The sequence below is a fragment of the Meriones unguiculatus genome, chromosome 15 (assembly GCF_030254825.1).
Source record: "Meriones unguiculatus strain TT.TT164.6M chromosome 15, Bangor_MerUng_6.1, whole genome shotgun sequence".
Classification (NCBI taxonomy): Eukaryota; Metazoa; Chordata; class Mammalia; order Rodentia; family Muridae; genus Meriones; species Meriones unguiculatus.
In genome coordinates, this window is record NC_083362.1 from 78,554,731 (window position 1) to 78,579,549 (window position 24,819).

General features: G+C 44.5%; 1 protein-coding gene across 3 annotated transcripts in view; it reads left to right on the forward strand.

Moving 5' to 3' along the window:
• The window catches only part of Farp2 (FERM, ARH/RhoGEF and pleckstrin domain protein 2), a 103,185-nt gene that overhangs the window by 76,444 nt on the left and 1,922 nt on the right, over nt 1–24,819 (forward strand). For 2 of the 3 annotated variants that reach the window (XM_060368915.1, XM_060368914.1), the window contains 12 exons: nt 4,214–4,392; nt 9,403–9,492; nt 10,068–10,201; nt 10,870–10,951; nt 12,410–12,647; nt 15,069–15,199; nt 17,166–17,234; nt 18,424–18,513; nt 22,249–22,269; nt 22,499–22,581; nt 23,239–23,357; nt 23,625–23,782. In XM_060368915.1, coding sequence (XP_060224898.1) covers nt 4,214–4,392; nt 9,403–9,492; nt 10,068–10,201; nt 10,870–10,951; nt 12,410–12,647; nt 15,069–15,199; nt 17,166–17,234; nt 18,424–18,513; nt 22,249–22,269; nt 22,499–22,581; nt 23,239–23,357; nt 23,625–23,782 — 1,394 coding nt within the window. The remainder of the gene's footprint in view (nt 1–4,213; nt 4,393–9,402; nt 9,493–10,067; nt 10,202–10,869; nt 10,952–12,409; nt 12,648–15,068; nt 15,200–17,165; nt 17,235–18,423; nt 18,514–22,248; nt 22,270–22,498; nt 22,582–23,238; nt 23,358–23,624; nt 23,783–24,819) is intronic. The other variant, XM_060368916.1, reaches the window with a different exon arrangement.

Sequence of the window (24,819 nt, forward strand, 5' to 3'; positions counted from 1 at the left end):
TTTTTGCATTATGCAGTCAGTTCTGTGGGGATGTTTTTCTTTCTGAAATTAACAGTCTACTAGTCAAGCCACAGTTTCTCTTCCTTGTGTCTCTTATTCTCAGCCTTCAACTTGACCTTCAGTGTTGCTGGGTAGGATCTAAGATGTTCCTCTACTGTTAGGCAAATATGTTCAAGATTGTTTTATTAAAGCATTTTTAAAAGGAGAACCTTAAGGTATGAAATAAAAGTACATTTTCTTTTCCCTCTAAATGTGAAGTTCTTTTTCATCATCTTTCACCTCTAGTTAGATGACCAAAAACAATTTCTTGAAGGAAAACATGAAGGTAAGCACACAAGTGTATTATTGTATTTTAAATAACATTTCAAAAATTATCACATATTTTGGGAAGTTTTAAGAAATAGACCACCTGCCAGAAATGCTCACTGCTGACAGTTTGAAGTGCTAAGTGCCCTGTGAAGACAAGTTTGTAACTTGCAGCTCTGAGAGTGTTAAATGCCACCCCCACCTATAGCCCGTGCAGCAGTGGGTGGACAACTGGACCTTCTCGAAGACAGGCACAGTTCAGAGAACCATAGCTGCTCTTCATGCCTCCATTTCAAGGAACTCAGTTTTGGAATGGAAGAATCCCTTGTCCTCAGCTAAAAAAGTTGATCCTTCGTGCTGCAGTAGGAGGGTTGAAGATTCTCTGAGAGTAGGCATATTCATCAAGCTGGGAATGAATGAGTTTTCCAGTAGGGTGGCTCAGGATAAGGCTTGTTCACTCTCTGTGCTGTTTGACAGAGGACCTTGTGTGTTTCTACAGATACTTAAGATTGTCTCTTTAGTGAAATGTCAATTAAGGTAACAGATTCCTTAGCGCCTAAAACTTGATATATGGTACTTTAAGAGTTCTAGAGACAACCTTTAGCTGTGCACTCAAATATGCCCTTTACACCTGTAAGTCCAGTCCTGAGGAAATGGAAGCAGGGAGATCAAGGAGCTCTGAGGGCAGCCCGAGCTATATTATTGATCCTGTCTACAAAACAAACAATGTCTTAGTAAAGTTGAGAGAATTTTGAAAGGAAGAACTGCTAGACCAGTTGTCTTTTAGGTCAAAGAACACTGAGTCCTAGAACCCCGGTGGCCCTGACTTCATGCTTTGTCGGGAAAGCTCCCTGGCCAGCCACCCTTCAACATGCACGCACACACTCTGCTATATGCAGTGGTGGCTCTAGATGAAAATGTGCTCCAGGGACGGAACCATACTGTGCTGGCAGAGCGTAGAGAACACGCCACAGTCACATTTACAAGAGTTACATGTTTACTGCCAGTTACTTGATAAAATATCTCCCCAAAGTTTTTGGCATAGTGATGGTGGTAGTGGTGTGTGTAAGTGTGCATGCATGTGTGTGTTTGCTGGAGGTCAAATTGAGGACCTTGTAAGTGCTAGATAAATATTTTTCCACTAAGTCCCAGACCCAGATTATTTAACATTATTATGATGGTTTGTGTTAGTGTAATTTCAAGAATGATTTTGAATTTTTTCTCTTAACAGGTTTAACTGTAAAAAAAAAAAAAATGTTTAATGGCACTTTGTACATTTAAGCTTATGTGCTAAATTTTGAGATGATAACTTTTTATAAAATAGAAAATATCTACAGTGATAGTATTAAGTGGTGATTCTTAACCTCCATAGAACCAAATCCATCCCAAAATGGAGTCTCCCTTCTCTACGGAGTACTTAGGAACGAGCTGTTTGCTGGCAGTTTCATCTCCTGCCTTAATGGCTGATTCCTTCACACTGGCTGTTCACTGACCACCAACCTTAATGGCATCCTAGAAGTGCATCATTTGATGGTGCCTGAAGTACACTATTTCTGCATGTCTGCCCCTCCTGCTACTAAAAATTAATGTCTAAATTTGTGGCAACCCTTTATTTATTTTTACTTTATGTTTATGATCATTTTGCCTGCTTGTATGTATATTACATGCATGCTTGATGCCCACAGAGGTCAGAAGAGGGCATCAGATCCTCTGAAACTGGTGTTACAAATGGTTGTGAGCCACTATGTGAGTGCTAGAAACCAAACCTGGATCCACTGGAAGAGCAGCAAATGCTCTTAACCATCCTTTCAGCCTTTTTTGTGGTAACCTTTTTTGTTTTGCCTGATTTGGTTTGGTTTGGGTTTGTTCTGTTTTTGGGTGGGGAGTGCTGTTTTGTTCAATTTCAATACAGGGCCTGCTGTGTAGTGCGGCTGGCTTCCAAAGTGCTAAGATTACAGGCTGGGCTGTACTCTGTGTATTCTTTTGTATTCCAGAAACTTTTTGGTAACTGTCCACTAGAACTTGCTCTGAACTTATCTTCAAGTGTGATGAATACTAGGAACATGGGTAAATTTTCATAATTGAATGTAAAACATCGCAGCTCTTACATTTTTTTTAAACAGTATGGTTGTGGAGTGTAAGTTACTCATAGCTTCTGGAGTTTCTCTGAATTTTAATTTCATAAAGGGCCTCATTTTCCAATTCTAACCTACCAGTGGCAAAGACTTTGGAGCCTAAGCCTTAACTAGTACATCTTCGGGATGTAGTCAACACAGAGAACAATCTATGCTTCAGGGCAGCCCAGAAAGGTCGGCTCCACCTGATCCCTTCAGAAGAGACAAAGATTGAATATGTGGGTGGCAGGGTTAAGTTTATATCATCAGTGTTATCTAGCATGTTTCTATTAAATGTATAATAAAGCAAATTTTAATAAACTGGTTGTTAAACTTTTATATAGTAACATTGTCTAGGTTCTCTATGTCAATGAATGTTTTCTCCTGACTTAAAATATGACCTGTGAAATATTCGACAGCAGAATTCTATCAGAATGCTATAAGAACATCAGCAGGCAAGGTCCTTGCAGATCTCTGACTTTGTCAATGTGAAAATAAGGACCTCCTCTGCTCCAGCATGCCACACCGGAAGCTGCCCTGCCCAGGCACTTGTGCTGGTCCAGGGAGTGGGGGCCTCATGCATTTTAGGAGCTGTAAGTAAAGTAACCAAGGTTTGGTTGTATAAACTGGTCACTACAGAGGACTTCACTTGAGGACTCTAATCAACAGAGCCTGAGAATCTTCCCTTGAAAGCAGTCATGGTGGTGTGGGGAAGCCCAGTTGGTGGGGCTTCTTGGCAAACATGTTAAAAACTCAGGCACTTAATGAACATAGTTAGAAATGGTGGTAATTTCAGTGTTAAAATACTTTTTGCCTGGAAATGTAAACTTCCATCTTCAGTACTTTGTAAATAGCATTTATATTTCTCCTGTAAAACACCATTTAGAGCATAGTGCTGTCTGGCTGTGATCTGAGCATTAGGATATGTCGACAGCAGGATGTGGAATTACTACATAGTGATTTTGAGGCCAACCTGGCTGAGACCCTGTCTCCAACAAAAATACTCTTTTTAATGTATCTTTAAATTTAATAATCAGGAATTATGGAATCTTTCTTGCTTGTTTCCCTTCCTTCCTTCCTTCCTTCCTTCCTTCCTTCCTTCCTTCCTTCCTTCCTTCCTCTCTCTCTCTCTCTCTCTCTCTCTTTTTCTGACAGAATGTTACTTTGTATCCCAGGCTAGTCTTAAATCCATGAGCCTCTGCCTCAGCCTTCTATAGAAACTTCATTATTATAAACTGCCAGATAAATTATGCTTCATCATTAGCCTCCTAGGAAATAGGCTAAAAATTCTAATCTATTCAAAAGCAAATGCTATTTTAATAAGGAAAGTTAAAAAGTAGTTACTTATTTTGGTATGAAAAACCAACAGAAAAAAAATTACACATTAGTAAAGAGTTCAGCAACTAGAAGACAGAATTGTGAAATGAATGACTTTATGTAACCTAGCTTTTTAACAAATCATTAGTAAGATGGGCCTAGAATTAGGTGAGCAGCATGGTGATGGCATGGGTCCCTGACATCGACTTCCCAGTACTGTGGGGCTTTGTTTTCCTCATAGCTTACTCCTCTGGAGCACAAAGAAGCCCCTGAGGTACAGCCCAGGCCGTGAGGTCGCTTGGTCCCTGAGACAGGACAGCTAGTGTTTTCCTTGGTGTCGTGTCTAGGGCTTGTGTGGCAAACCACACGCATTCTCCACAACAGCGAATTGCGCATGAGCTTCACAGTCTAGTGCGAAGGGGGCTGACCTCACTGCTGTTCTCATTTTTGCCCCACCCTACTTCATTCATTTCTAGGCTTTTCTGTGGATAGTCCTCAGCCTTCTCCTTCCAGCCTGAAGAGCCAACTGAGCCTGAGCCCTGAGCTTCAGGCCTCTCTGAGCACAACTGAGCAGGGATCAGCCCCTGCTCTAAGCCCTGTCCTCAGTGGTGCTGGCACAGCCAGGATGGACAACCAAGAAGAGCGGAAACACAAGGTGGGCCACTTTTGAGACTGACAGTGCTGCTGGGGCCAGGTTTGCAGACCCTAACTGGGGAGCCCCAGGGTGGGCAGGAAAAGATTCTGCTCACACCCCATAAACCTGGTATAGACCATCAGTAAATGCCTGTCTGAGATACTTCGGTCAGTCTTGGAACTCAAGGCTCCATTGTTCACATACACACACTTGTTTGTGTAACAGATGGTTTGGGCACCTATGGGTTAGCGTTAGGCTGGACCCTGAAGGTAGGTGGGAAAGGGACAGGCCATTGCCTGCAGAGCCTCACTGCCTCTCCTTGTTTTCCCTCTTCTCATTCCTTCCTCTCTCCTCGCTTACAACTTGGAGATATGGTTGCAAAAGGAAGGTTGTTTGGGGCTCAGGAGGATCTTGGGTGGGACTTCAGAGGTGAGAAGGGAACCTGGCCGACATTAGAGGTAGTGGTGGCTGAAGCAGAAGGTCCTGGGCTTCATGGCAGGACATAGGGCTGATGGCAGAAGGTTGTCGGTACACTTGTAGGTCTCCACAGTGAGGGCACATTTTGAATATGCAATAGAGAATGACCAAGCAGGTCCAACTTACTCATAGGTGCCAGGGGCAACCAGTTTGCCTTAAGATAGCCAACCTGGGGTTACAGCTTTGCAGGCAATCAAACAAGAAAGGTTTGGGAAGAGAGTGGACCTCACTATTAGAACCAGAAAGCCAGTAGTGTGATCTCTTAGGAGATCACAACAGGATGAAGTAGGGGATTTGAGCATCAGCCAGGTGGGTAATAGGGGCTGAGTAGGTGGGACCTGTCTCAGGAACTATGACAGAAAAGTGCTATTCTTTTTTGGTGTTTCAAGACATGGTTTGTATGTGTAGTCCTAGCTGTTCTGAAGCTTCCTCTGCAGTTCTAGGCTGGCATCAAACTCAGAGATCCCACCTGCCTCGCTTCCTGAGTACTGGGTTTAAAGGTGTGTGCCACCACTGCCCAGCTCTGAAAAGTGCTGTTCTTATAGTGTCTAAGCTTCCTGTCTGTATTTGCTATCTGTTATTATACAGAGACACCTGACAGATCAATTTATGAAGTTGCAAATTGTATTTTGTCTCACAATGTTGGTGGTTTTAGCCCATGGCCTGATGCTCTGCTGTTTGGGCCATAGAGCAACACATATCTTGATGGGAGGAGCTTGTGATGGAACAGAACCATTTATTTCATGGCCAGGGCCTGAAAGACAAAAGGGACTGTAGACCCAATAATCCCTTTGAGGACACACGTGCCCCCAATGTCCCAATGTGGGTCTTACTTCCTGGAGTTCACCACCTTTCCATAGTGCTGAGTTGGACTTTTACATGTAGACATTTCAGGGACAGTCCAAATCCAAACTACAGCAATATTTTAGCCTGAATTACCCAGAGGAAAGCAGGGCCTATAGGACATTTGAGGCTCCTCAGCAGGTGGGCCAGGACCCATTTCCACAAGGTGTGAGGCAGGAAACTCCTTTCTCTGTGCCCAGGGATCCTGTAGGACCCCCAGCTTGACTGGGAGCAGTCCTTTGAACCAGAAGAGGGGGAGACAGTTAAAAGGCAGCTAGCTATTCTGGAGGCATGCGGGCAAGACCTTCCCTAGACCCTCTGGGGAAAGACCACCTTTAGCCTTCACAGAGACATGTTTTCCAGGAGGTGATAGCTGCTTTACCACTGAGAGAGATTTGCATCAGCCCTTTGGGATTCAGCTCTGGTCTGGACAGCCCTGCATAAAGCCAGAATAAAGCATGGGTAAATGTGGCAGTACAGACAATCCAATCTCTCACAGGCCTGCCAGAGTCACTGAGCAAAGTCTGGTTTTGAGTCAAAAATAGAGTAGCTTTCCTCCAGAATCTCTCCTCTTCTGACACTATAAACTAAAGCCACTGATGACTCTCCTGGAGGATCTGGACAATGTATGTTCCAATTTGTTGTACATATGGGCATGAGTTAAAGATGGAATGCCCCCATCCATTCCTAGGCCTGCTTAAGTTTTTATCTAGCTGCTCAGCTGTGGAAAAATAAGGAATGCATGGCCCTCCAAGCCTGCTGCTGGGAGTAGGGACCAGCCTGTTTCCCTTGGTTGCACTGTTTTGTACTTTATGCAATATTTTTATTGTATTTTATGTAAGTGAGTACGTTGACTGCATATGTGTATATGTACCACATATGTGCAGTGACTACAAAGGCAAGAAGAGAGCATCAAATCCCCTGGAAATGGAATTACACTGGTTGTGAGCCACCATGTTGGTGCTGGGAATTGAACCCTAGTCCTTTGGAATAACCACCAGTGTTTTAATAACTGAGCCATTTCTCCAGCCCCACTTCCTGCAGTCTTTTTATTCCTTTGTAATAGTGGTTGGTGAAAGCAACAATATTCATAAGGTAGGATTGCCAAACGATGGTCAAAGTATTTTTCTTTATGTGGGTCTTGGAGATGGTAATATCCTGAGGTGACAGGTGGCAAAAACAAGCAGAGGTGCTCTCTCCCCTAGGCTGCCCCTCACCATCCTTCTATCCCTGACCAGCATGTCAGCTTGCTTGGGTTTGATTTGGTAATTTTAAAAGTGCAGTGGCAGAGCAGTTAGTGCCTTGTCACTACCAGTGGCACCTGGAAAGATTGTTCTCACTGATGCTGTTGGACGGTGCTTTGGCTCGTTTTCTGTCACATGGGTGAAGAGTGGGACTCTGGGGACCTGTTTCCATAGCACATAGAATTAAGATGTGCTTTTGGGCCTCAGACAAAATTGCAGTTAGTAGGCCATCTCCCTTGAACTGGTGCTTTTTCTAGGCCAAGGCCAGTAGTGAGCAAAGTGAGCATCAAGAACCTCTGTTCTGAGTGCAAGGCTGAGTCACCACACCATAGACGTGAGAGTCTTTAGGCCAGCTCTCACTGCTGGAAGTTTATGACATACGAATGTCAAGCCAGGGGATGTAAGATTTTCCTTAAAGATGTCATTGGGTTTGAATTTTTTTTAAATGTTTCATGGCACAGAATACAATAAAATGTGAAAGGTTAGCAAAGTGAGTTGCTCTGCTGGGGAAAGGGCCACACTCCAGGAACAACATGAAGAGATCAAGAGGTAGAAGCAGGGACCAGGGCTATCATATTGCTGCCAGTCGTTTGAGAAGAGCTGATAGGTGTTATACATAGCTTCTGGGGAGAGGATGGCAGCCCTGGGCTCTTGGAGGACGTTGGTATATCTTTCTTATGGTAGAGGGCACTACCTTTGCAGCCACTATTGTGTGGGCTCCAAGAGAAACACATTTCATTACTCCTTTATTCTAGAGACTATGGGAGAACATGGCAGCCTGTCTTGAACTAAATCAGGGCCACAGAAGAGAGGCCACAGAAGAGGTCCCTAAACATGGGCCTCCAGTGGGATCCCCTTGGCCACTTTTCCTTATATGGCCCATGAAGCGTATGCAACTGAGTTTGCATCTTGTGGTGCCAACTCAGTCTCTCTTCTTCCTCCCAGAACTACCTCAGCCTTTCCACCCTGGTGGCAGCCGCTGATATGTCCCTTGGCTTAGGCCAGAATTTGTTGCAGTCATTCTTGCTGCCTCTGTCAGTCACACAGAACATTCACATGAGCACCGTCTCGTTGGACTTGTAAAGAGGCCTCTTGAGACTCCTGTCTGCCCCAATTGTGCTTGTTTCCTGCATACAAGCATGTCACAGTGCATTCACTGCAGAGCACCAGAGGGCCCTTTACTATCTCACATCACTTTCTGTTCCTTGACTGTCACCCTTTTTGCTGGCCCATTCTGTCTACTTCAAGTGAGTTTGTGACCTGACCATACTCTTCCTGGCCTTCAGCCTTTTCCACTTTGTACTCTCCATGACTGTTCTGCCAGGATTTGCATCCATTCTCTGACTTTACACTTCACAGACACCCTGATGAAGATTCACAAACTTCTCAGACAGATCCATCTCAGGTCTTATACTAGCGTGCATAAGGGAAGCTGCTGAAAGCCAAGCCTGGAGTTGGTTTGGGGTCTGTTTTCACATTCAGGAAGTATATCAGCTAGCGCAGCACTTTCTCATAGGCACACTCAGAATATATACTGGTAGGGTTTTTTTTTTTTTTTTTAATCTTTTGTTTCTTGATTTGTTGCTATGGGTAGTGGTGGTTTTTGTTGTTGTTTTATGAGGTAAGTTTAATTCTTTTTTAATTTTTAATTTTATTTTTTATATTGAGTATTTCTAGCCCAAGTTCAATTTTTTAATCATATAAATACATGTTTTTATTTATTTTTATGTTTGTGGGTATTTTATCTGCCTGGATATGTGTGCCATGTGCATGTAATATCCGCAGAAGCTGTCAGATTCTCCTAGGACTGGAGTCATAGGTTGTTGTGGGCTACCATTTGGGTGCTGGGATTTGAACCTGAGTCCTCTGGAAGAGCAGCCAGGGCTCTTAACCACTGAGCCATCTCTCCAGCCCTTAATCATATACATACATGTTTAAACATACCCTCATAGTTCTATGTCTGTTAACCAGCTTCAGCAATGGCAGTGATAGAGGAACATAACTCCATTACAAAACTGGTAAGTCTCAGTTATATTTGCATACATTAACATTTGAATAGCTATCATTTCCTATAAATAATGACATGTTTTAAGGGGAGACATTGAGAAAAGTAAACCTCCAGGCTAGAGAGACCGCTACGCAGTTAAGAGCATTTGTTGCTCTTGCAGAGGACTCAGATTCAGCTCCCAGCACCTACATCAGGTGGTTCACAACCACTTGTAACTGAAATCTAGTGACCTCTCCTGGCCTCTGCAGGTACTTGTACACATGCAGTACACAAGCATACATTCAGGCATACCGTATCCAAATAAAATGAATCTTTCTTTTACAGTCAATCCCTTTACGAATTTTGGCAGGATTTTCCAAAAATGCTGTAAGCTTGAACAGAACATGTTGTAAACCTCAGGCTCTCCCTGAATGTGAAAGGGCACAGAAATACACTTATGGTTCTCTCTGCCTCTTTCAGCACATGCCAGAAGATGAGGCCTATTTCATTGCCAAGGAGATCCTTGCTACAGAACGAACGTATCTGAAGGATTTAGAAGTTATTACTGTGGTATGAAAACTTTATCTCTTTTATTTTCTTAATATGTTTTGGATATACACACAGATGCTCCATCCTGAAAAATATATTTGACAATCTTAAGACCTAGTTATGGAAATTCTATTGAGTGTATTTGCTTTACAGCATGATGCCTGAGTCATGTTAAAATGCTGATGTCTTTCCAGGCAGTGATGGTATATACCTTTAATTCCAGGACTCAGGAGGCAGAGGGAGGCAGTTCAAGGGCAGCCTGGTCTATAGAGTGAGTCCAGGACATCCAGGGCTACACAGACAAACCCTATCTCCAAAAACAACAACAAACAAAACAAAAAGGAATGCTGATGTCTTGTCTTAGGAAGCTGTAAAGCTTAAAATATCCATCTGAAAACTTTGACCTAGAATTGTTTTGTTTATATTTGAAAACTATACAGTCAACAAAGAGAATACTTGGAACACTTCTTTATAAAGCTGTCTTTAAAAACTGGAGGAACTTTGCTTGGTAAGATGAGGTCACAAGCCCTCAGGGGCCTGGCCTTTTAGTCCCCAGCTGAGCCTCTCATCATACCAAACTCCCCCCGCCCCCGTAGTGGTTTCGAAGTATGGTGGTCAAGGAGGATGCCATGCCTGCAACCCTGATGACCCTGCTTTTCTCCAACATCGATCCAGTCTACGAGTTCCACAGAGGCTTCCTGCACGAGGTGGAGCAGAGGCTGGCACTCTGGTAAAAATGGTGTGCCTGGTGGTAGTGTTTGCTTGACCCCCTGCAGAGGAAACTGAAATGTCCAAACAAATGGCTCCCGTTTCCTAGACCTCTGCTGCACACTCTGGTGGCGCCTTGGGTGGGATGTCTATACACTCAGTCTCCGAGTTCAGAACTCTCCTTGGGTAGCGAGTTACATGAACTCTCCTTGGGTAGCCCCGTCCTTTGACACTGCAGGAAATCCCTGTCTTCAGAAACTAATTCAGAACAACCATTATTTTATTGACATGTACTGCAGATCTCTATTGGGCCAGACAGAATAAACTTTAATAACAACAAATTTGTTTATCCTATTCTAGAAAAGAGAATAGGAGCATTTATAGAAAATAATCAGTTTTCACCTGGTTACCATCATATTTAATTGTTGCTGTCGTTTAAATTTTTTCCACCTCAGAACACCTCATCATTCATGGCTGTGACAGCTAGGTATAGTATAATGACACATGCCTATGATTCCAGCTCTAGGTAGACAGAGACAGGAGAACCACATGTGGGGCCAACTTCAACTACATATTCAAACCCTGTCTCCAAAAAATGGCTATGATTACAGCAACCTTTTACTGTAAAGTCATGGTATTTCCCATAAGCTTTCATGGGATTTATAAACCTTCTTGTTCCTCTAAATGCAGGGAAGGGCCCCCCAGTACCCACTTAAAAGATGATCATCAACGGATTGGGGACATTCTCCTCAGGAATATGTGTCAGTTAAAGGTAAGACAGGCCTAGCTTAAAGTTGTGCATGTAAACAAGACAGGCTACCTCCAGACCTAGAGTGAAGCTTTAAGTGAAAGCATATCTGTGTTCTCATAACAGTGTTCCCCTCACAGCAGCATTCCCAAGAACAGGTTCCTCTTCCCCTCCCTGCAGCTGAGTGATCAGAAGAGGGTGATCAAGGACAGCACAGCGTGCGCCTCAACTCTCCACTCGGCACAGGACTCTGAAGAGTAAAATTCTTTTCAAAACTGTCCCCTGAACAAGGTTCTACATTTAATCTCTGCATTGTCTCAACAGTATCCCAATAAAAACATAGCCCACCTCAGGGGTTCCTGGGAGGGATTTCCTTCAGAGTGGGACTCTCAAAGCATGATTCCCCTAAGAGACTTATGCTCACAAGAGTCTCTTCATCATAGAGGTCTTCTTAGAGGGGGTTCCCTCAGAGCTGCCTCTTTCCCATAGGTTCCTAAACCCCAGGACAGGGTCCTATAAACTGGGATCCCATCAAAACAGCCACCCTCAGAGCAACATTCCTTCTAGAGCCGTGATCTTCAGAACACATTTTCAGCATAGCATTACTCTCAAACAGGATTGCCCTCAAATCATGCTTTTATCCAGTACAGAACTCTCTTCAGAACCCAATGGCTGAAACAAAATCCCCTGCTTGCTTTGTTACCTTTACAGCGGGGTACCCCTCAGCCTAGGAATGCCCTCAGAATATCATCTTCTCAGGACAGAATTTCCCAAAACATAGTGCCCTTGCCTCTCCAAAAACCAAGTCGGCACCGCATCAGGCCAGGGCTCAACTGCAGGTTATCTCTTGCCCAGAGCTCAGTATGCCCATAAAATGAGCTCTAGCAGGGCTGGAGAGATGGCTCAGGGGTTAAGAGCATTGGCTGCTTTTCCAGAGGTCCTGAGTTCAATTCCCAGCCACCACATGGTGGCTCACAGCCATCTATAATGAAATCTGGTGCCCTCTTCTGGTGTGCAGGCACACATGCAGACAGAACACTGTATACATAATAAATCAATAAATCTTTAAAAAAAAAAAAAAAAAAAAAAAGATGAGCTCTAGCTCTCTTAGCCTCTGAGGTTGGTTCTTATCCATAAATTGAGTAAAGGCTTGTGGCCCTCAAGCACATAAGACTGCTGGGAAGGACCATTCAGCAGTGGCTGTGTGAGGACCAGCTGTGAAGGAGCCCTGACCCCTGGGAATGGACTGCGGTACACTCCGGGGTAGATTCTTAGACAGGAAAAGATGGAATTCTATGGAAACAGATGTTCTGGCTTGTACATACCACACTCTTCATCCTGTTGTGCCCCGTCAGCATTCCCAGCTATTATGAGAAGTCCACCCTGGGGATGCTGCCCAGGCAGGTGAGCTGTTTCTCACTGACACTCCACTCCACTCCCAGCATGTCTTTACCTAAACATTCGCCTTTTGTGCCTCATCAGGAGTTTACTAGCTACTTCCAGAGACACGACGAGGTCCTAACAGAGCTGGAAAAGGCCACAAAACAGTATAAAAAGCTGGAGGCGGTCTACAAGGAGTTCGAGCTCCAGAAGGTCTGCTACCTGCCTCTCAACACGTTCCTGGTGAAGCCCGTCCAGAGGCTTGTGCACTACCGTCTGCTGCTGAGCCGGCTGTGCAGACACTACACACCCAGGCACCGTGACTATGCTGACTGCCACGGTGAGGGTGCGCGCGGAGAGTTCAGTGGCAGGAAAGTAGGAGTGGCAAGCATAGACTACACTGGCTCTACCCCAGAAGGGCTGACAACCCCAGTGATCAGAACTGGCTTCTGGCCTTTCCCTCTTCTCAGCTGCGACAGGGAAGTGGGCTCCAGGCTGCACTGGTTCAGGAGCTGTCTTTGTATTTCTGAGGCTTTCTCAGCCCTTGATTACCTTACATGGAGTGGGGTACTGTGATCAAGATGGTCTCCTGCTGTCAGGATCACTTCAATCTGCCCCAAGGGCACTGGGACATTGGGGAGTCTCTTAGAATGACCCATTTCTTGTGGATGTTTCTGTCCTGGAAGTCTTGACTCTAAAACTTACCAAACATTTGAGCCAAATGGCCTATTAGAAGTTTCTGACATACATGAACTCTTTTTTTTTTATTTTTTGTTAAAGGGACAAAAGAATAAAATCTAAATCTTGTTAGCCAGGTAAGGTGGCACACACTTGTAATCCCAGCATTCTGGGAGGGAGAGGAAGGCGGATTTCTGTGAGTTCAAGGGCAGGCTGGTCTACAGAGCAAGTCCAGGACAGGCAAGGATACACAGAGAAACACTGTCTTGAAAAAAAAATCTAAGTCTTGCTCACTTAAAAATAGAATTTTTGGTTTCTGTCTATAAGTCATTGAAATTGTCATTGAAAATATAATTCACAGCTGGGCACGGTGGTGCACGTCTTTAATTCCAGCATGCGGGAAGCAAATCTCTGAATTCAAGGCCAGCCTGGTCTCCAAAACAAGTCCAAGACTGCCAGAGCCACACACAGAGAAACCCTGTCTTGTAAAACCAATGTGGGTGTATATAGCTGGGAGCGGTGGCCCATGGGTGTCATCCTAGGTAGCTGCTTGGGAGGCTGAGGCAGGAGGATCACTGGAATCCCCGGGAGCTGGAGTCTCAGGTGGTTGTGAGCTGCCATGTGAGTGCTGGAAATTAAACCTGGGTCCACTGAACCATCTGTCCAGTCCCCAGGCTAGCAGAAGCAGAACCAAGGCACATGCTCACGTTCTACAGATTAGCTACCATGGCACACATTCATACCGTGGTAACATTGCCCAGGTTCTTCCTGATGTTTTCAGTGTTGTGCACATATCATTTGAAGAAGAACTGTCTTATGGTTTGTCAAGGGTGGTGATTTCTGTGTGTGCTCTCCTCTTAATTTGCTTTTACCTCTAAAAGCTACAAGCACCCTGTAGAAACAGTGCTGTCCTGGACTCCACGGACCCTGTCAGGGTGGGACTGAGAACACTCGGGCATCAGTCGGGCTGGAGACTTTGTCAGGCTGCTGATGGAGGGGTCATAAGTGAGAGGCACTATGGCCAGGCAGGAAGAGGGTCCTGATGCAAATGGGGACAGGGAGCTAGAGAGATGATTCAGTGGTTAAGAACATTTGCTGCTCTTGCAGAGGATGCAAGTTTGGCTCCCAGCATCCATGTTTAGGTGGCTTACAGCATCCATGTTTAGGTGGCTCACATCTTTAAAACCAGCTCCAGGGGATCCAGTGCCCTCATCTACACTTGAGCATTTCTGCACTCAGATGTGCCCATAATCACATACAACCACACAAACACACACAAATACACACACACACACACAAAAAAAAATATATATATATATATATATATATATATATATATATATATACATATACACACACACACACACTCTCAATTGAAAACAAAACTTCCTTTAAAAGAGACTAGCAGTCTCTGTGAGTGGCCCAGTGGAGGAGACAGTCACTGCACTATGGGCAGCAACAGAGACACAAAAGGTAGGCAGCTGTTTCTAGCAAGCATAACCTAATCAAGGCTGGTGTCTGATTCTGTGTTTATCCCAGTGAGTTTCTTTGCTGACCACTTACATTTGTTTCAACCATAGGTGAGCATCTGTTACAGGAAAAAAGTAAATTATTTCAAATATTTAAGGCACAATGACCTGATCTCCTTAACTAATAGTGCAAGTCAGGTGTTGTGGGGCATGCCTTTAATCCTAGTGCTTGGAAGGCAGAGATTGGCCTACAAAGGGAGGTCAAGGACAGCCAAAGCTACGTAGAGAAACGGTGTCTTGAAAAACAAAGAACAAAAACAAAACAACAAAAAAAGAACTGATAGTGTTTTGCATTATTCATAGAACCTGCTCTTTCCAGCAGCCATAGTACTGGCTGGTAGACCTCTTGGTTTAACAAGGCCAAAGCTTCCAGGGCAGCTGCAGAGCTATACTACAGCAGGAGCTTATGCCTGTGGCCAGAGCCCTACAAGGACTCTGAAGGGCCTCAGATTAAAGGCACCCTATAAAATATTGGCTCATTCACAAAGCAGGGCATGGGATGGGGGGAGGGGGGTCTTGTTCAGGGATCTAAAATGAGGGACCTGTCTCTACAGAGGCTCTGAAAGCCATTACAGAAGTGACCACTGAGCTCCAGCACAGCCTTACCCGGCTGGAAAACATACAGAAGCTGACAGAGCTGCAGCGGGATCTGGTCGGTATAGAAAACCTCATTGCTCCAGGAAGGGTAAGTGGCTATACTTGGGAAGGATTTTATGCCTCTTGTTTGTATTTGAATTTTATTAATGTTATCTAAAACTCACCATTTGAAAGTTCGTAACCCAGTGGTTTTCAGTGTACCACAAAGTTATGTAGTCATAATCACTAATTGAGAACATTTTCATCACCCCGAAAAGAAACACCAAGACCCAATAGTAGTCTGTATCCATTCTGGTAATATACCTTATGGAAGGGCCACCCTAAAAGAAGACTAAAGTGCAATCACAATATCAGGAATGGTGGTTCATATCTGTCATCACAGCACTCAAGCTAGTTTATGCTGCATCATGGAACTCCATCTTAGAAATCTGGAATGGAAAGCAACAAAATAATGCTTTAATGTTTTTCCCCTTCTCTAAGTTGTCTTTTTACCCTCAAGACTTATATTGTTTGTAATGTGAAAACTTTTAATTTTAATTACATTCAAGTTATCTTTAGTTGTTTGTACCTTAGGTATCCTGTACCAGAAAGTATTTCCTAACCTGTGATTATGCGCCTATTTGTTTTTCTTCTAATAGCTTTTCATTCCATCCCCCAAGGTCTTACGTAACCCAACTGACCTCAAATTCACTGTGTATTTAAGGATGACTTTGAACTTGTAGTCTTTCTGTCCTCCTTTATCCACCTTCCGAGTGAGGGATTACAGATGTGCACCACAACTCTGGGTTTCTGCAGTGCCAGGGATAAAACAGGAGACTTTGTGCATGCTGGCAAGTACCAACTGAGCTACATAACCAGCCTTGTCCCAGTTGGTGCAGTTTTTTTCCCATGTACATGGATATCAGGCTGTCCTGGCACATTTGTAGAATTGTCTTGTCCTCCTTATAAAAAATTAAAAGCCCCATAGATATGTGGGCTTCTCTCTGGACTTTAAGTTCTGTTCCCAGGGTTGGTGTGTCCTTTGACTGTGCACTATCACCAGATGGTTTTGCTCTTGACTCAATACTATTGACATAAGAACTGGAGTAAGAAAGCTTAGTAACTGGCCCAGCTAAGTACTTACTACTACAGAAGTTCATATACAGGGTAGTAGACCTTCCTATCTCTTAGGGAAAAGATTCTACTAGGGGATACTTCTTCATCTTATGTCAATAAGCATGTGAAGTCTTCCTTTTGGTGCCCTACTTTGTATATGGAGGGCTGTACCCACTCAGGCTTTAGTCATTTTGCCTTTCCTTTGACTTTTTTGATTTATTTTGAGACAAGGTCTCAATACGTAGCTTTGGCTGGCCCAGAACTCACTGTGTAGACCAAGCTGGCCATGAAATCATAGAAATCCATTGGCCTCTGCCTCCTGAGTGCAGGTATTAAAGGCATGTACCACCATACCTGGCTCCTTGACTTTCTACACCTTTGTGGCACTAGGTCCCGTTTCTTTATTCAATAGTCCAGTGCAAGATAGCTAACTATAACTATCCAATAATGTTTGTGGAGACTCTTTCCCCTTCTCATACCTACTTCTGCCCAGCCTTTCCCATGGTGGAACTCAGATGGAATCTTCATGACCTAGTCTTACAAATGTCTCTCCACTAGAGTGCACCTCTTGGTATCCTTGTCTTGGGGCATGTAGATGACTGGGGACAGAGTTGGTACCAGGAAAGATCTTGAGTAACTAGGGGTACTATCAAAGAGTAGGATGACTCTCCCAAAGAGCTGTCACTCAGCAAGGCTTAAAGAAGTCAAAGGGGCTGGCAAGATGGCTCAGCAGGAAGAGGTGTGCTTGTGTATAGAACTGGCACCCTGGTATGATCCTCAGATCCCACAAAATGTCAGGAGAGAACCAGTCCTGATAGATGTCCTTTGACCTCTGTACGTTCATTATGGCATGTGCACACAAGCAACCAAGCTAGAGGTTGCTGTTGGCCACCATGACCTTTGGCCCAACTAGAGAATGTCTGTCACAGACTTGCTCACTGGAGCCGATTGTCTTTCAGGAGTTCATCCGTGAGGGCTGCCTTCACAAGCTCACCAAGAAAGGCCTACAACAGAGGATGTTTTTTCTGGTATGTTTCCAACTGTACCCCAAAGTGCATCTCCAGTCTGGGAGGAATTAGTGGGTGTATTTCTGTCAGGAAAGATGGCCCTCCACCTACTAGCTCAACCCCAAAAGACTTCATCCCAGGTGGCAGCTCATAGTCACATGGGAACTCAGGAGGACTCTTGAGAGTAATCAGCTGCTTTGCCTACCATGGCCCATTTATTTGTGGGGCCGAGGAGCCATGGGACAGGGGAGCTGGCTAAAACAAGTGTGAGGTCAAAGCTTGGCCAAACCCAGAAAGTCTATCTTGAAATAGGACCTTCCCTGCCCTGGCCCTGCATGTCCCAGCACATACATCCTTATGGCCCCCACCTTTGCCACCCTTGATGTGGTCACATAGTCTAGCAGCCAGGTTACAGGTTAAACCTCCTTTCTCCTTATAAGGGCATGTTAAGCAAGCACCTGGGATTCCTCTTCATGCAAATGAGGCATTCCCAGCTTGTTGGCTCCAGCCAATGATGGAAGCCTGTACCCATTCCCCTTTGTACTCCTCAATTCAGTGAGACTTCTCACTGAAGCTGTCTCCAGAAAAGGCTTTCTGTGCACTAACCACCGATCAAGATCCTGCATTGCACCTGCTCACCCTGGTTAAACTTCCCTCCCTCCAGTCCAGCTCAGTGCACAAGTAGCCTGGATTTTGCAAAGGGAGAAGCAGAAATGTGGCAGCATTTGTCCTATCCCACATTCTGGGATCAGAAGAGCCAACACAGATATTTTCATGTGGCTTAGAAATGTGCTGATGGTGCAGTGGCAGCTAGGGGGTCTTACTGCTGGCCTAGGAGCATGGGAACAAGGGACCTGACCTGGTGAGCCTCGTATTACCAGGGTTCCTTTCTAAGTGCTTCAGACTTGATCTATGCAGGTGGGGAGTTGACTGTCACCAGCCAGATCTCCTGGCTGCTTCTACTAGCTAGGCCAGACCAGAGGGACTGGTGGCTGGTCCTCCAGTTCTGCTGGCTCATGTGGCTATTGCATACATCTGGTCAAAAAGGATCAAGAGTGATTTTTTTTTTCCTTACAATTTCCAGTAACTTGCATAGATCTGGTAAACACATAATGGCCATCTATAGTTCATCAGAGTCTAACTATACTTATATTGAAACTTTTTCCTTGTTTGTATAATTCATTTATCTAAAAGACTTTCCCTCCCTCAGTTCTCAGATATGTTGCTGTATACAAGCAAAAGTGTCACGGGGGCCAGTCATTTCCGGATTCGTGGCTTCCTTCCACTTCGTGGCATGCTGGTGAGAGGCATCAGGCTTACCTGAGGTTTGGTACTGGGCTGGATTTCTGCCATACCTCCATCATACAATGGCAGGTCGAATGGTTTCCTCAGTAATGATCAGGCCACATATTAAGAGAACCTGTTGGATTTTTTTTTTTATTTGTCTCAACTCCTCATGGCTGTTGTTCTTTCTGACCCCCAGACTGCACAATATTCAACCAATGGGCAGCTTTCTGGGTCAGCCTAGACCCTTTAGACTCTAGCCATGGTACCTCCTGCAGCACCTGACAATATGTGCCTACTTTCCCCACAACTTGGAGTGGGTTTTGGTAGTCGGCTACTTTCCTGTGTTATATTCTTGAAGATTCTCATCTAGCAACAACTGTCCCATGGACAGACACAAGGCCTATGCTTGATTTAAAGTGGGCTTGAGCCATTAATGTTGCTGCTGGGATCCTTCTGAATACCCTGCATATGTGCACACAAGGATGTCTGAAATGGGATAACCACACACTTTAGTATAATCCAGTTTATCAACTTTGCTTTTGGAAGTTAATGGAAACCCTGGTTAAGGGCTGTAGAAATGGCTCAGTGGTTGGGAGTGCTCATTGCTCTTCAGTGGACACAAGTTCAATTCCCAGCACCCATGTCAGGCAGCTCACGACTGCCTGTAACTCAGGTACCAAGGGACTCAGTACCATAGGTGCCCATAGGCACCCTCACACAGACACAGACACATGAATAAAAATGGCCTGAAGAGGACTCAGTACTTGATTCCCAGCACACGCGTGGCAGCTGGCGACCATCCTTAATCCCAGGAGATCCAGTGTCCTCTTTTCCCCACAGGCACTGTGTGCATGTGATACACAGGTACACATGCAGCAGAACATCCATACACATAAAATAAAAATATCTTATATAACAAATAACAAATCTTAGAAACAGAATTTAAAACCCTGTTTAAAGTCACAGAAAGTCAGGAAGACCTAGAGGCTATCTTTCCTTCATGTAGACCTCAGAACCCGGCCTGTAACTTGTCCTGGAAACATTGAAGGCAAGGGCAATGCAGTGTATGATCCCATGGTCCAGGATGCCTCAGTGCAGAGGTCATCTCTCCTTTTACACTGCCCCTTGTGGTGTCAACTACTGCTGCAGCAGCACGCTGAGATCTTTTCTTACTGACTCCATTGGCCTCTGCTCAGCCTCAAAATAGATGTTTGTAATGTGTGACTACACTTTGCTAAACTTAGCAGGGACCACCTCTGGAAGCCAACTCTATTCTTTGATGGTTTACTTTAAAAATACACATTCCTTTAGGAAAACCCTGAAAATAAACGATAATTATTACTGTGTACAGCACTCCAAGTTTAGCTCTGGTAACTTCTTTGCCAGTTACCACCTTTCACAAGCTGCTTTGTCACCAGTGCTGTTTTTCTCAGTAATTCATCCTGCATACTCTGATACATTCTCTGACTTTTCTGGTGCAATAGAGAAGACAATAAGCTCCAGTGTGCCTGACCTAACATTCCGTTAGGCCAAGTGTGGTCTTTCAAGAGGGTATACCACATTATTCAGCTTCTGTCTCTCAAAGTCCATCTTCAAGTCCTCACCCTGGTCCCACTATGCAAAGCATGTGCTGCTTCCAGTATCTTGCTCATCACTGTCCAGCAGGAGCACCAGTCTGCTGCTCACAATGAGTTATAAATGTGCATATCTATGGGGGTATACACAAATGTGGAAGTCCAGGGGTCAATATCCGGTCTCTTTTGAGTATTTTCACCAGTGGCTACCCAGTGGGCTCCAGGGATCTGCCAGTGTCTGTCTCTCCAGTGCTAGAATTAGAGATGTTCATTGTCACACTCAGCTTTACATGGGTGCTGCGCTGGAGATCTGAACTCATCTTACTGAACTGATCCATCTGCTTAGCCCCAGTTCACAAATGCCTTTATCAGGTAGTAATTACCTTTTTTTTTTTTAACCTTCTCCATAATTTAGTAGAACTTAAAACTCCATCCTGCAGAGGTGTCTCACTTTGGAATGGCCTCATACATATGGAGGGTGCCATTAACCATTTTTGAAGGAATGATTTAGACATACTGCTGTGGTTGGCTTTTCCCACCTTTTCTTTGAGGGCTTTATTTAGCCCTGTTAGGAGAGACATGAGATTGTATTAGCTTTTAGTTTTGGTGTTTTGACAGGGTCTTTCTGTGCAGCCCCAGTTGTCCTGGAACTGTGTAGACCAAGCTGGCCTCAAACTCACAGACGATACCTGCCTCTGCTGGCTTTAAAGGCATCACAAGATTTATCTGTGTGTTTTTATGTGTTGGTGCATATATGTACTAGTGTCCTTGGATGCCAGAGAGAGTATTGGATACCCTGGAGCTGGAGTTACAATTGTGAGCTGTCCAAAATAAATGCTAGAAACAAAACTTTGGCACTCTTAAGGAACAGAAAGCACTTTAAACCTGCTGAGCCATCTCTTCAGCTCCCTATGGTTTCATTTTTCAAAATTTACAAGATGTAATTAGTTAAGAATATTGCGTTTTCCCCATGTAGTCACCTTCCCCATCATTTGTTGAATCGTCCATGTTATGTGACAACCTTCACCTTCCACTTTCCTTAGAGCAGTATCTTCTACTCTACTACAGTGTCAAACACACTTGAGATAGTTACTATACCAGGGACCACATCCTACCCCATCTTTATCCCTCCTTTTAAAGTTTTCTTTTGGGCTGGAGAGATAGCTCAGTGATTAAGAGCACTGGCTGCTCTCCTAAAGGTCCTGAGTTCAATTCCCAGCAACTACATGGTGGCTAATAACCATCTATAATGAGATCTCCCTTTTCTGGCATGTAGATGTACATGCAGGCAGAACATTATATATAATAAATCTTTAAAGTTCTCTTTGCAGGGCCAACAAGATAGCTATGCAGATAAAGTACTTGGGGTATAAGCTTCAAGTTGGGTCTCCTGGCCCATGTAAAAGCTGAAGGCAATAACTTCCACACATCATATACATGATGATGATTCACTTTGCAAAAATGCATTTACGTATTCCAAGTAAACTCTGGAGTCTTTTAGATAATTCCCATTCCAAAGCATCACTGGCATTTCAACTGAAATCACAAGAATTTTTTTTTAATCACAAGAAATTTAAATATTAACTTGGGGGAAGACTAACAGACCATTCTGACAAATGGCTGGCAGGATGTCAGATCTTTTCTGTCAAGAGAAGAACTCCATGACTTTTGTCCTGTGGGCTCTGTGTAGGGAACTGTCCATTCTTTGGGTCATCTATAACTGGCAGTCCTGGGGCTACATAGTGTGCTTCCTTATCTATTCAGAGAAAATAGTGGTTCTTGGCTTGAGAGAAGCTTGAACATGTTAAAGCAGTTTCCTTCTGTTGCAGAGAGGTACTGTCAGAAATATTAGAAATGTTGGCTTTCAGCAGTTGTTCTCAGTATGAAATGATAGGATAATTCTGTTACTAAGCTTTCTAGTATCAACTCATTCTTGCATCTTTAAATCTTTAAATCTACCTTGCTTGGTGCTAGGACACTTCTTGTATATGGTTTTTAGGTTTGATTTGGTGATATTCTATCTTGGAATCATTCCATCATCAGTATGATTTGGCTGAAATCAGAATGCAGTGGCTTTCATTTGCATCTGATTAAGATTTTGGTGCCAGGGTGATAGATGAATTTTCCAACTCCTAGTACTGAAATGCTCAACATCTTCTTTGCTTGATTTTCAGCTAATAGTGCTGGACCCACCGGTGAGTATTTCAGTGTCTCTAGACCAGACCTCGGTTACTTGGTGGCAGCTGCCATACATAATGTAGGGATACAAGTGTGCCTCCTGTATTACCCTTGTAGTTATATAGACCTGGATTGTACAAGCCAGCTACACCTAGCACTGTTGGCAGTCATTTTGTGTATGGCTCAGATTTGGGCTCAATTAGCATTCTCCCAGCGCATAGACATCACTGCTTGTCTCATCTACAGGTAGAAGAAAGTGAGAATGAATGGTCTGTTCCTCATTGTTTCACCATCTATGCAGCTCAGAAAACAATTGTGGTGGCAGCCAGGTAAGGGCTGTGATTCAGTTGGAGCAGGGCTTGCCACAGGGTTAAGTAAGAACTTCAATACCAAGTTCTGGAGCCTCATGGGACTCAACTTATACAGGCAAATGGGTACCACCTTAGGCAGGGAAGGATTGTTGACTGTTTTTTCAAGAGAACAACCACGGTGCTTCTGAGAAGATGCCTGCACTCTAGAGTTCGTGGCAGTTGGCCTCTTAAGGGCACGAGCACTCCAGCCCTCAAGCAAGAGCATGTGTTTATGATCACAGTGAAAGCCAACTTGGGGACTACAACCCAAGAGCAAGTTGATGCTTTCTCCTTTCCAGATCAGTGAGTTCTTCAGGTGTAGTCCCTGCTCAGTGAAATCTGTCTGGTCTGGTTCTCCTCCACCAGGAAATGCCACTTTAATCATGAAATAAATCCAACCTTGTATTTCAGCATTGAGATTTTTTGGTAATAAACTCATCAGTTCCAACACTGAGGACTGTCTGGTTCCCCCAGCTCACCCCAGTAACAGGCTGTAGAAGGCATGTTTCTGACAGTCCTTGGGACCCAGCAGATAGAGCAGGTGCCCAAACCAGACCTGTCACAAAGGACAGAACTCCAGCCCAGGAAGAGCTTCCCCAAGGAGATAGCTAGCTAACTTGACTTTCTCCTTTACAGCACTCGGCTAGAAAAGGAAAAGTGGATGCAGGACCTGAATGCCGCAATCCAGGCAGCCAAGAGTATTGGTGACACATCTCCAGTGCTGCTGGGAGGCCCCCTGTATACTCGTACCCCCAGTGAGTTTTGACTCGACACCCCAGATTCTCTTGATAGCTTTGAAAGCTTCTCTAAAAATTGCTTTCCTGACCTTGCTCATCATGCCAAGCCCCATGAGCTTCCCTCCCACACAAGAAAATTGGTGGCCATGCCTGGGTATAAGAGTTCTTGGTATCCCTAGCACCATGATTTTGTCTGGTTGCTGCCTTGGGTACCAAGGGCCTATTTCCCAGATCCTGGGGGAGACTCGTGGGTGGGTGATGCCAGATGCTACTCACTCTCCCCAGGATCTTCCGATGAGGTCTCTCTGGAGGAATCTGAAGATGTTCGAGGAACCCAGGGATCCCTGGAGGGGAACAGCCAGCACCGGGCCAATACCACAATGCATGTGTGCTGGTACCGGAACACAAGTGTGTCCAGAGCAGACCACAGTGCAGCTGTTGAGGTATGGCTGTCATGAGCATCCATGTAAGCTCTCTCCCCATCATATATCCAAAAGTTTCACCCACTGGTGTGCTGGCTAATGTGGAGGGGCCACTCAGACAGCCCTCCCCTCAACTGGCAGAAATCAGTTTAGGTCTGACTTATCTATTTAAGCTCTCTTTGAAAAGGGACTTCACACCAAATGTATCTGATGTCTTGTAAAGATAGTCAAGAGGCATCATCTGTGCTGGGATTTGCTAGGCCTCCTTGCTGCCACAGGACAGCACTCTCCCAGGTCCGCTTATACTTCCCATTCTAGGCTCATGCTTACCCCACATACAGAGTGGTTATTAGTTGTACACATCAGGCCTGACAGAACCTCAAGTTATTCAGCCTAGCACCTCTACATACCCATTCCTGGGCTCGTCCCTTCCACCCCTAACTCCAAATTCTCCTCTGCTCCATCCCCATTCTACTGGGCCAGCAAGTCCCTAGTGAGGCCTGAGACACCTACAGATCAAAATAGATAGGGAACTCCTAGGAAATACATATTAAAAACACTCCTAGGCAGCACATATTAGATACAGGTCCTACAGAGAGGAGAGATGAGCGGGTTGTCCAGTACTGTACTTAAATACATTCCTCCGTGATTTCAGAGAGCCTTCCAGGACTTGGTTCAATGTGTTATCACCACCCTCTGCTTGCTCTCCTGTAGGTTTGTAAATGGTGTCTTTTGTCAGAATATTAACTTTACTATATATTAGGAAAAGTATCCTACTTAAGTGTTTGGTACATCAGTTCCCAGACTAACATCCAGTTGTTGGGTTTTAAGTATACACAACCATGTTGACTTAAAAAAAATTTTTTTTTTAAGCATCAGCCAGGTGCTGGCACACACCTATAATCCCAGCACTTGGGAGGCAGAGGCTGGTAGATCTGAGTTTGAGGCCAGCCTGGTACACAGAGTGAGTTCCAGGACAGCCAGGGCTACACAGAAAAGCTCTGCTTGGGGAAGGAGAAAAATCAGTATAGCAGAGACCTGTGTGCAGACAGTCTAGC